The following is a 12,459-nucleotide window of genomic DNA, read 5'->3' as shown; positions in this document are numbered from 1 at the left end:
TCCGGCGAAATACACTCAATAATCTCCGTAGAGAAGTTCTCCCTCTGTAGAAACCCTAAACACGGCTCCGGATCCTGCTCCGCTTCGTTATCTCCGCCGTTCTCATACCTCTCAGCAGCGTCCGGCGACGGCAAGCAAGCGAGACGCTGTAGCTCCCCGGAGATATCGCTACTACAAGCGGAGAAATCACTGAAGGCCTGAGAAATGTCGAGAAACGCTTCCTCTTTCATCGAGGAAGCGGTTGAATTGAGAGAATTACTGTTTTTCAAAGCGAGCTCGCCGAGCCTCATGTCGATGACGGAATCGGAAAGGAACTCCGAGGCGTACTCAGATTTATCGCCGATTGAGCCGACGAAAGAGCAAGATTGATCACCGCTTTGGTAGAAATTAGATCTCACTGTCCTCATCGAACGGCCAGCTTGTCGGTGTAACCTCGCCGCCGACGGCGAAGAAGAACCGTAGAAGTCGGTTGATAACGGGAAGCGAGTAGAATTCGAATGAGATATCGGATCCTCCACTGAAACCATCTTCGTAAAGATCTATCTATCTGAGTGAACTCACGAATTTGTTAATTCTAATTTCTGAGAAGGCTCATTGGTAAGAGGAGGAGGCTTGAAGAAGAGAGGATGAGAAGGTTTTTAAAAGCTTGTAGCTGTTGGTATCTGGGCGACTCTTCACTCACGGGACCGTGACGAGTTTCTTTTATCACGGTTCCACGTGGCGAGATTTTGAGCTGGATGTGATTTAAATCGACGGTTTAGAAAGAGCAGCGTATTGGTTGCATGTCTGTGTTTTCACCAGCCATGTGACTGTGACTTTTAGGTGTACTACTGGGTCCAAAGGTTGTAAATTTTTAAAACTACGAAAAAGCCCCTGCAAACAGAAGAGTCGAGTTCAGAAGACACGTGGGGACAGTTGGCTTTTTTGGTAATTCCGATACACGGCTGTGTGCCGATTGGGTTTTATGAACGGCTTTGCAGGAGAGATGTTTTTACACCGTTGGATATATATCATCCAACGGTTGTTAGCGGTTTGAATGGTACACCTCGATGCCACGTGCAGTGCTTGTCGACATAGATACGCGCCCAATGACTTGGTTTTTACACTACTTCTTGTCTTCACCATTGGCAATGCCATCTTTGATTGATTTAGGTCGGTTTGGGTTTTCATAGCGTACCAACAAAACGAAGAATTGTGAGGTTATATTATTAGTGGTTTAAAACGTTAACATCTCACTTCTGTGGTGGATATGACTTTGATCACTCATTAAGAAAAGGATATAAAGAAAGATGTAAAACATGTTTTCTTACATCACATTATTCACTAGGATGCTGTATAATCACTCGTTATACCTATTTATCATTATCAGTTTCAATGAAAATATAAGGAAAATAATTATTCTCCTTGTACATCAACAAAAACAACAAAAAATAGTGTCCTTTAATTTAGAAAGTACTATAGAATCGGATAACTTCTCTGAAATCAAGTCTTGTACGCATGTGCATGTAATTACGTAAGTTCCAAATATTGAGTTACTCTTCTTTTCTTAACCAATCCGTTAATATATCAACTTGATGCAATAAGTAATAATACTATGTGATTTTATAGTCAACAACAAGAATAAGCTAGTGCACGTATACGATTAATAAATTAAACACGAACAATCATAAATCATGTTTAATGTTGTCTGTCAAAGGTTTTTTTTTTTTTTTTTGTTAAATGTCTGTCAAAGGTTATATATATATAATCTCAATTTTTAGTGTTATAGCAAATTACTCCGTATTGCCTTCGAAGGCAAACCATGTCAGTGTGAACATTTTAAAAAATAATGTGATGTGTAATTATACAACATGGTGAGTTGTTCAACACCCCAACTAGAATCTAGAATGATTAATAATGCAATTAAATAAATGTGATTGTAAAGATTGTGTTTGTCCCCACCCTAACAATCGTTTTTAGACAGCCGTATAGAGAGAGTAGGTATATCCTTATTACGGCGACCAAAATAGGGGAAATACTACTATTTTATAAAGACTACGTAATCCATAATTAATTGATAAATATTCTCAAGTGTCTATTAATTAAACTATAAGTAGCCAATTTTTTGTCGTTTTTTCCAATTTAAAATTTTGATATTTGATGAATGTTTCCATCACTAAATGTCATTTTCTGCAAAGTTGGGTGTATGTATGTACATTAATCTGTACATAATTGTATGTCTACGCGTATATGCTATGTTTATTAATATTATATTCCCTCCGTTTTAAAATATAAGATATTTTAGTTTGTTTTATAATATAAGATGTTTTTAACTTTCTAAACAATTTTTAGATTAATTTTATAATATTTTATTAGTTGTTTTATATAGTTTTGTTTTTGATTGGTTAAAGTAGACATTTCTTATTATGTGTTTTTTTAGCCAAAACATCTTATATTTTAAAATGGAAGAAGTATACTTTTATCTATTAATAAATGATTACTGCAAATGTTATCTAAGTAAAAAATGTTGAAGTTGACAAGCGAAAAAAAAAACAAAAGATAAATTGTTGATTGAGATATCTGGTTTAATTAATAAAAAAATTGTATCATAACCAGGAATTTGATTTTTTTTTTTTTTTTTTTACATATTTGGTTAAATAGTTAGAAGTTTGAGATTTTTGGCAAAATTAAATGCACGAATGGGGATGACTGTTTTTAAAATAAAAATATTATGTTTGGATATCTTTGGTCAAATTCTTCAGGTGGTAGGATTCGAAAAAAATGGAGCAAGCGTTCGTGTGTTTTTAAGTCTGACTTTTGGAGAGCAATCAAAACAAATGTGTATAAAGAAAGATTAAGAAAGCTTGAAACTACAGTGAGCTACTCCTATCTTCTGAATGGTTTTGCGCAGGGTCTGATCCATCTTCAGAAAGAAATCTGGCAAGGCGACCCACTCTCCCCATATTTATTTATTCTGTGCAGTAAAGTCTTAACGGTCTCTACAAAAAAGCACAATTTGATCAATTTCTTACTGGGATCAAAGTTGGAAAGAACAGTCCAAGACTCACTCACCTCCTCTTTGTTGACGATACAATGTTCTTCTACAAGGCTGACCAACAAAACTGCTCCACTTTGACTGAGATCTTGAGAAAATATGAGGAAGCTTCGGGCCAAATGATAAATGCATCAAAATCAGCCATTATCTTCTCAGCAAAGATGTCTCCTGAAATAAAAAACAACATCAAAGAACAATTAGGGATCCAGAAGGAAGGAGGTTTGGGAAAATATCTAGGGCTCCCTGAACTTTTTGGCAGGAAAAAGAAAGACATCTTCACAACAATAGTGGATCGAATCAAACAGAGAGCCCGCAGTTGGTCTTCAAGGTTTCTATCCACCGCGGGAAAGACCACACTATTAAAATCAGTACTGGCTGCAATGCCAACATACTCTATGACCTGCTTCAAGCTCCCCTCCTCCCTGTACAAAAGAATCCAATCTGTGCATACACGATTCTGGTGGGACTCAAGTATGGAAAAGAAGAAAATGTGTTGGATCTCCTGGCAAAAACTCACACAATCCAAAGGAGAAGGAGGCTTAGGGTTCAGAGACTTACAACAATTCAATGACGCTCTTCTTGGAAAGATCAGTTGGAGAATCCTAACAAATCCAAACTGTTTGTTGGCAAAGGTCCTATTGGGAAAATACTGCCATACAACCTCCTTCCTTGATAGTGTGGCTCCTACAAACACATCACACGAATGGAGAGGAATATGCATTGGTAAGGACCTGCTCAAGTCTTAGTTGGGAAGGGTAATTGGAAATGGGACTAATACCAATCTCTAGAAAGATCCATGGATCTCCCTTACCTCTCCACTCACCCCAATGGAACCAGCTACAGAAACGACTCGGGAACTTATTGTCTCTCACCTTATCTCGCCTGTCACTTTGGACTGGGACAAAGAGAAAATCATGCAAACACTGCCAAATTATCTGGAGCAGATCCTGGAGATCAAGCTTACCAAGCTTGGTGGAAATGATGAATTTGCTTGGCTCCCCACAAACTCAGGAATATATTCTGCCAAATCTGGGTACTACGAAAGCATAACAAGGAACCAAGACTCCTCTCTGCAACAAGACATAAACAGAGACTTCAATTGGAACTCCCATATCTGGAAAGCATTGGTCTCGCCAAAAATAAAGTTCTTCATGTGGAAAATGATGAAAGGGGCATTACCAGTGGGAGAATAACTCAAAAGCAGAAACATCAATCAGGAAGCTCGCTGCCCTTTTTGTGGAGATATTGAAACCATTAACCACCTGTTTTTCACCTGTATCTTTGCGAGACAGGTATGGTACTTAACGCCTTTCAAGGATCCGATGGATCCAGATCAATTCACCACGACCAGAGCACATCTTGAAAGTCTCCATCACAGCATCTGTCTACCACCGATTGGAATTGGCTCCGGACCGCTTCATCCTTGGAATATGTGGAAGATCTGGACGGAATGAAATAGTCAAGTTTTCAACAAAAAACACGCGACACCAGGCAAAACACTTACTCAGACAATTACCTTAGCTCGTGAATGGCAGGCGACACAAATACACTCGACAGACCCCCAACCAATTCGAACCAAGCAAGTGCTCAAACCTCTGGAATCTAACGTAGTACTGTGCAAGTCAGACGCGGTGTGGGATGGGACATCGAAACTAGCTGGTCTAGGATGGGTATTCTCCAATCACAGATCGAACTACCACCTTGTAGATTCATGCAAAGCAGATCACGTTAGATCGCCTCTAATGGCTGATGGACTGGCTGCTCTCCATGCACTCAAACATGCATCAAGGCTTGGTTTCACAAAAATCTCTCTAGCTTCTGACTCAACTCAACTTATCGAAGCCATAAAATCGATGACTCCACAGAAGGAGCTCCATGGGATTCTCCAAGATATAATGATTATATCCTCTTCTTTTCTCTTTTGTGATTTTCGTTATGTTTGTCGAGAAGAAAACAGGGAAGCCGATGCGTTAGCAAAAACCTCCCTAATGAACTTTATCTATGTTCCCATTTAGGCCTTTAATGAAAAAGCTCACTTTAGCCCAAAAAAAAAGAAAGAAAGCTTGAAACTTCTTTTTTTAAAACATTCAACACTCGATCGACTCACAATTAAAACCATGTGACGAGCCTGAAAAATGAGAAGTTCTCAAAAAGGTGCAAAGATATATAACTGATACTTGTTTTTTTTTTCGTGCTAACCCTATTTTATTAAGCTTATGACATGAAACTCTTCTCTAAGGTGAGTTTTTCAGCGGTTGAGAAACTTACATGGAAAAGAAACAATACAAAAATCAATAGGTTCTTATTGAACAACAACATCCCAACATACCAAAAGGGACACAAACAAACCGATACTTGTTAAATATTTATAGGGAGATTTACTCAGATGCTATACATTTTAGGTAATATTACCAGAATCTATAAATCTTTTTTTATTACTAGGATATTTCAGGTATTTTCAAAATACCCAGCGTGCCCTTGTTTTATGTTACCGGAAAAACGTAATTACAAAAATGTCATTGCCACGTCAGACGCCACGTCAGAAATCGATGACGTGTATTAAATAAGTCAGTCGTAACGCGTTACAAAGGTAATGACGGCTGAGTTATAGGTATGTTGCAGCTGATTTATGGAAAAAAAACTGAGTAAGAGCGGACGACTGACTTATAGCATAACTCAGTCAAGTGTTACAGCTGAGTTATTGAAATCTGGCTGAGCTGTCCTTACAGCTGAGTTTTCACCCGATGGTTAAGTTGTCAAAATTTTGGCTGAGTTATCACTACGACACGACTGAATTAACTTTTTCCGGCTGGCTAAGTTATGAAAACGGCTGACTTATGAGATGTACTTACGGCTGAGTTATGGTTAAAAACTATAACTCAGCCGTGATAGGCTGACTTATTGTACAACTCGGCCATTTTACGGCTGAATTAGTAGCAAAAGATTAATTATTATAATATTATTCAGTTACGGCTGACTTATTAAACGATACGGCTGAGTTACATATTTTTTGTTGATGAAGCGGCTGAATTTGGCAGCCATTTTTTTGCTTTTTAATTATTGTAATGTTATTTATGTTGTGACTGAGTTATAATTTGTTTGATGGCTGAGTTATATTTAGGCTGAGTTATAATTTGTTTGATGGCGGACTTGCCACGTCGGACGCATCATCCATGTCAGCATTCCATGTCATCATCTTTCTTCTCCGAAAATACGAAACGTCGTTCCTTCGACTCTTGTTCTTCAACTGGTTAATAAGTGAACTATTTACATGGTTTTTACCTTCTTCTTCACCTTGTTCTTCTACTTCTTCTTCACTTTCTTCGTCACCTTTCTTCTACTTCTTCTTCACTTTCTTCTTCACCTTGTTATTCTACTTCTTCTTCACCTTGTTCTTCATTTTCTTTCATGGATCATGTTCTGGTAATTGTTGTTTCCGGTAATTAGGTAAAGAAACACAAATATGTATTTAACACCGACGATAGAGGGTGTAGAGTTTTGCAGATAGATGCAGAAACAACACACGACAAGCTTGTGAAGCTTGTTTTTGATGACTACGGATTGAACGCGTTAAGCCATGAGCTAAACACATGTTCTCGATGTAAAAAAGTTGGGCACAATGCGAAAACTTGTCCGATGTAGTATTATTGTAATACATTTGTTTTATTTTGTGCAATAACTCAAGCGCCAAACATTATAATTCAGCCGTCATATTAATCGACGAGACTTTTCGTTTTCCGCTTTCAGATTAATCCTTGTGATAACTCAGCCACAAAGCATTATAACTCAGCCGTCATATGAATCGAAGATACCTTTCGTTTTTCCGTAAATATTATAACTCAGTCGTCAAGTAATATAAATCAACTGTTTGCTTTCAGATTATTTCTTGTGATAACTCAACCACAAAACATCATAACTCAGTCGTCATATGAATCGATGAGACCTTTCGTCTTCCTGTAAATACTATAACTCAGCCGTTAAGTTTTTTTTTTGTTGTAACGTGGATTATGGAAGATGACATGTATTATAATTTGCTGATGTGTATTTTTTATTATTTTTTAATCAAAATCGAAAAAATAAATCCAAAAGGTAAATTATAATTACACCCAGAATACTAAACATTTGAGCAAATTTTTAAAAATTGTTATATATGAGTAATAAACCAACTATTGAATCCTTTCATATTTATAACTATTATTATGTACTGAGGAAGTATTCGTGTTTGTGTTGCAGTTTATTTGAATTCTAAATGGATATACATACGGTTGATACTATTGTGAAGAACTCGTAGGTGAGATTTAACAGATAACAGTAATGTCTCTCACTTCGTTTGACTACTCAGTACTCACTCCTTACGACCCTATGCCACATATGTTGGCTAGGTTAGGCAGAAGAAAAAGAAAAAAAAAAAGACAATATGTATATAGGTGTTTCATGTAGCAAATTGTTTCTACCGATTGAACTATAAGTTAAAATCCTATAATAATTCCAAAAAACAATTATACAAACTTGGATGCAGTTTTGGTACTGATCATAGCGTTTTGATATATTATCAGTACGATGCATTATTAATCTAGTTTAGAGTTAGTTAACTAGTAATCATATCATAAAGTTAATGGTCCAAATCCAATAATAACAACAGGTACGCGTTACTCACTTTGTTCGAACCGTGTTGCTCACTTTCTTTGGACCAAAACAAAAAGCTTGGAATTCACAAAAGCAAGTCCACAATACTGTTAGAAAGAATCAATATCAATAGTTTTAGCTAGCAACTTTTTCTTTTAGTTGTTTTACTATCAAATATTTTTTAGAATCTTGTCTGTGCCTGTGATTGTGAAGCTTCCGTCCATGCTTTTGCTAAATAAGAGGATTATTTATTGGATCTCAATTCATACTACGTGTTCATCATATCCATGATTCAACTTTATGTTATATATTTTTAATTTGATAAACAAAAATTAATGTAAAAGAACTTTATATTATAGCATCAGTACTCATTTAATGGTTGGTAAAACAAGATGTCATGGAATTAGCGTTAGTCAATGAGAAGAACATTTGGCAGGACATCAACATTCCAAGTATCGGTTACGATAAGAAGTGATCCTAAAATGTTTTAATGCTCAACTATATGTGGAAGAAGTATGTAGTTCTGGATAAGTCTTTAGCTTTCATACGTAATGGTGGCGAAGAAGGAATAAAGGGACATCTCAACTTATTAGAAAGAATGGGATGGGAGTATACATTTATATGACATCATGCTTGACATCAAAGTGAGTTGGTTAAGAAAAGTTCAATAACTATTAATTAGTCAACTCTTTTTTTGTGGTCATCACATTACTAATCACACGTGTAAATAATGTTTTATTGACCACAAGATTTTCGTATACATCTCAACATTAACACAACTAATATAATGCCACACAAACACACCACTCATGTAATGAGTAAACATGCCGCCAAATAAAATAGAAAAAAGATTATTGAAATGGAGGGAGTAAGTGGATCCAATCTTCTCATATTGAATGCATCATAATAATAATTACAAAGTTTGATTTAAACTACATGCGTGTCTTCGTTCGTTCGGACAGCCCAAAAAAGAATGTGCCGGTGTAAGGATTAATGGAATATTCATGATTAGCTTTTTTTAGTTGTTTTTTTTTTTTTACATTTCAAACGTTATCATTTTTTACCTTTTCGTTTTTTTACTTATCTGAGAATGAAGTTGAAATTCGCACGTGCGCCCTACATAAAACATATGCCGGATAGTGTACTACATTATGAAATAAAATAAGTTAAGTGGGTTTTGAAAAATAAAAGAAGACTTTAAAGTATAATAGGAAAATAAGGAAAGGAAGTGGAGATAGGAGGGCAAAGAAAGATTGACCAAATAAAGTGTATGCAAAAATTAAATATCGCAATAATGAAAGGGTCCATATACTATTCTTTTTTCCATATATCATCAGCCTTTCACTTCAAAATAAAGTCCTTCTGTTTTTGTTTTTTAACTTCTTGTTTTTGAAAAGGACAAAGTAAACTTTACGTGTGAAAACAACTCATCCTTTTATTTTTGTTTTTCCAATGAATTTACCATTTCAAGTTTTCAACAAAAGCAAGAAATAATATATACTAGATAGTTTCTAAGTTTTTTCTTTCTTTCAATTAAATTCTAGAATTTAATTAGATACTGACGTTTTGTTTTCTTTTTGATTTTCTTAAAATGCGAGTTTTTCTTAGTATTATTATAAGTTCGGAGAATACAAGAACAAGTTTTATAATTTGGATATTTTTCTGTAACTAAAAACGACATCCTCAAAAGTACCTCATAGTGGGGAAGAAAAGCTAAGTCAATTTAAAAGGTCCAATTGGCTTCCAACAAGAGCAAGAGTTTGAAATTTGGGTGGGTACGTCTATTATTAACAACTCTTACATCTACGACTCTCGCATTGCATATTTTGCGTCCAAATTACGCTTTTGTTAGAGCGCGAACAAGATTATAGTATGTATATTCGTTTTGCCAAAAACACAATAACATAATGTGTTCTTGAACCATTAGCTTAACATTGTGTAACCAAAAAATTTCTTGGAAGCTTAAGAGCCGCGGCGATCGAACACAAAATCGTCAAAACTTCTCCATTTACATATGTTAATTGCTTCAAGGATATTACAAAGTGATTCACTGGTCTTCAAAGCAAACAAGGAATGAGAGCGGAGAACATTTATTTTAAAAAACATAAAAATAATGATATAATCCCAAGTTATATGAGATTATGATATAATTTCATGTTAAACAATGATCCGTTTGAACTCTTAATTCTCTAATTATTTCCAATCTTTAATTATTTCTTCGAATCATAACATACTCACATGCAATTTGAATCTCGATCTGTGAGCAAGGTATCCAATTTTTGAATTGATGACCAGAATCCTAAATCAAAGTCATATAACTAAACGTCCGAAAACTTTTAGCATCTTATTGGAATTTCACAATGGATAATTAAGGAAGAGATCGTGCATCTTAGCTCTAAACAAAGGATTGATCTCTATAGCCAGTACAAAACAGTTCGACGCTAGACTAATTTGGTTTATTCCAAAATCTTTGCTGCAATTAATAAACTTGATTGGCTGCGTTTAGAACGTGGAACATCGCTCATTAATATGCACATCACAACAAGTTCATTATGTTCTATACTATTTAACTAGTAGCGACAGAAACAAAAAATCAGATGTGTCGTCAATACTCACGAACAACTCACGTGTCGTTGGCGTCTCCAACTGCATCAGATCGTGTCGGTTGATCTGATCCAATCCAACTCAAGAATGCATTTCAAAGTGTACAGATCTCAAAAACATATATCTTATCTAATTTATTTATTCTTTCTATTCCGGCAGATATAGTACCAACAACAATAAGCAACATAAACGTCAAAATCTCAAATCATCAAACGCTATAGATTGATTTAAATTATATCCGAGAGATCGATCTACGAAAATCCAAATTAAGATCTCTATACGGCCTTGAAAGACTCAAGGCTCTTTGAACGAAGCCACAGCTTTTCAACCACGACGGCCTCGTAGTTCTTGATCTGATCACCACCATTCTTGGCCGCAATTTTCAGATCGTACTTTGTACCGGAGACCACTTGCGTCGTTCCCTCGACAACCTTGACGAAAACAAGATTCTCCTTAGATTGTTTGTTATGCTCCTTGATGGCATACTTGGCGACCGCGACAACGTTCGGATCCGATAGATCCTTGATCGGATTCGCGCCACCGAGAAGACCACCTTCCACGACGGATACGAGAGGGAGGAGGATGAGAGAGAGACAAATCAACGACTTAATCATCATCATCATTTTTTTTTTGACTTTTCCTTTTCTTTTCAGGTCTTAACGGTATCGTCGGTTTGGTGTTTATTATATATATATATAGACAGAGAGACTTGTACTCGTAGAATTTGCTTTGCTTTCGCGAAATGTAAAGGCTCCACAAATATGCGGAGACGAGTGAATTGTAAATTGTTTTTTTTTTTTCCTTTAGCACCGTTAGATTTGACAACTGGATATTTTTTAACGTGGCGCAACATAATAATGTACGAACATATTAAGAGTCAACGAGGGCTGTCCCGTCACGTGAATTGGTCACAGACAGACTTGTAGTGAAGTGCCATGTTGGTTTGGGCCGATGTGGACTCGCGTCGGCAACTCGGTTTTAATATTATACGACGTCGCTTTTGTTGAAATTCCAGATGAAAGATTTAGGTGGAAAAAAAGTCAAAAGATTATAACGATCAACCTTTTTTTTTAAAACTAAATATTTGATAAATTTATAGTAATTAGGAGAAAATTTGAAAGAAGCTTGAATGCACAAAGAGGGCCTGCCTTACTTACACGTGTTGAAAAAATCTTCAAATAGAACCTTCAAAATTTACACAAGTCTTTTAGTAATCAGTATCATCATTTTCTACTTTACATCAACTTCACATATTGAATTTATATGATGGTAAACGAGGGTTCTTATAGTAACAATTGAGTCATATTAGTATTCAAGACGAATAAATACATGTCAATAATACTTTTTGTATATCAATTGAGGTCGACGCATAAGAAAATTTAAAAGTAATTAAAGTAGAGAAGACATGTAAAATAATACTTTTTGTATTTATTTTTTCTTTTTACATGTCAATCTATTTCTAAACATATGCATCTATTAATAAACATATTGCTAATATAATAAATTTGCACAAAATTTGGATGTGGATCATCTTCATCGTGTTAGATATGAAGGCCATTCAAGATGATTGTTGTTTTGTAATTATATCAATGTCATAAAGTTGAAATACGGGGATTTCAAAAAGAAAAAAAAATGGCATTGGGTAAAAGTTTTCTTGAAAATATGGTATTTTTGACAAAAATTCCTATTCCAAATCCTTTTAAAATATCGGTTCTATTCTCTATTTCTTAATACTTTATTCTTTTATTTCAGTGCTGTTACGAACCTTACTTTCCTCTTACCTACGAAGAGAGGCGGAGGTGGGAAGATAGAAAATTTGAGGAGTATCCTACGATCATAGCTAGTGTGAAATCAGCAGAGGCATATGTGTCTTCTCTTTTGGGATGTCTAAAGAATTACTTATGTGGAAGAAAGAGTTGGTAGAAGGCTGCTTCGACGAGTGTAATGGATATCCAGATCTTCCGCATTTACATGAGGACGTACAACACCAAATGTTTCATTGGATTACTATTAATTGTTATTGATTGATGCTACTATTCTCTCATTTTCTTGCTTTTTTTTTTTTTGCTTTCTTAGATGGAGAAAATGCTGTGTCTTTTGTCGTTGGTTGCAAATTTTGGTGTGCTTCAAACCTGAAGTGAATCTTCTTATTAAAGATTCTTACGCTCGGTTGGTGGACCACTTTAATCATCTAT

General features: G+C 35.5%; 2 protein-coding genes across 2 annotated transcripts in view; both read right to left on the bottom strand.

The window, feature by feature from the left end:
* The window catches only part of LOC104728002 (U-box domain-containing protein 4-like), a 3,056-nt gene extending 2,426 nt beyond the window's left edge, over positions 1-630 (bottom strand). Inside the window, exon 1 of the mRNA XM_010447047.2 lies at positions 7-630. Within this exon, the coding sequence (XP_010445349.1) occupies positions 7-527 (521 nt within the window). The 5' untranslated portion in view covers positions 528-630. The remainder of the gene's footprint in view (positions 1-6) is intronic.
* Positions 10,372-11,012, bottom strand: LOC104723470 (cysteine proteinase inhibitor 4-like). Its single transcript, XM_010441845.2, has one exon. The coding sequence runs from the start codon at positions 10,885-10,887 to the stop codon at positions 10,540-10,542; it is 348 nt and encodes a 115-aa protein (XP_010440147.1). The 5' UTR covers positions 10,888-11,012; the 3' UTR covers positions 10,372-10,539.

This window comes from Camelina sativa, chromosome 11, assembly GCF_000633955.1.
Source record: "Camelina sativa cultivar DH55 chromosome 11, Cs, whole genome shotgun sequence".
In the NCBI taxonomy this organism is placed as follows: domain Eukaryota; kingdom Viridiplantae; phylum Streptophyta; class Magnoliopsida; order Brassicales; family Brassicaceae; genus Camelina; species Camelina sativa.
The sequence above is the reverse complement of the archived record's forward strand: the minus strand, read 5'-3'. Positions and strand labels throughout refer to the sequence as shown.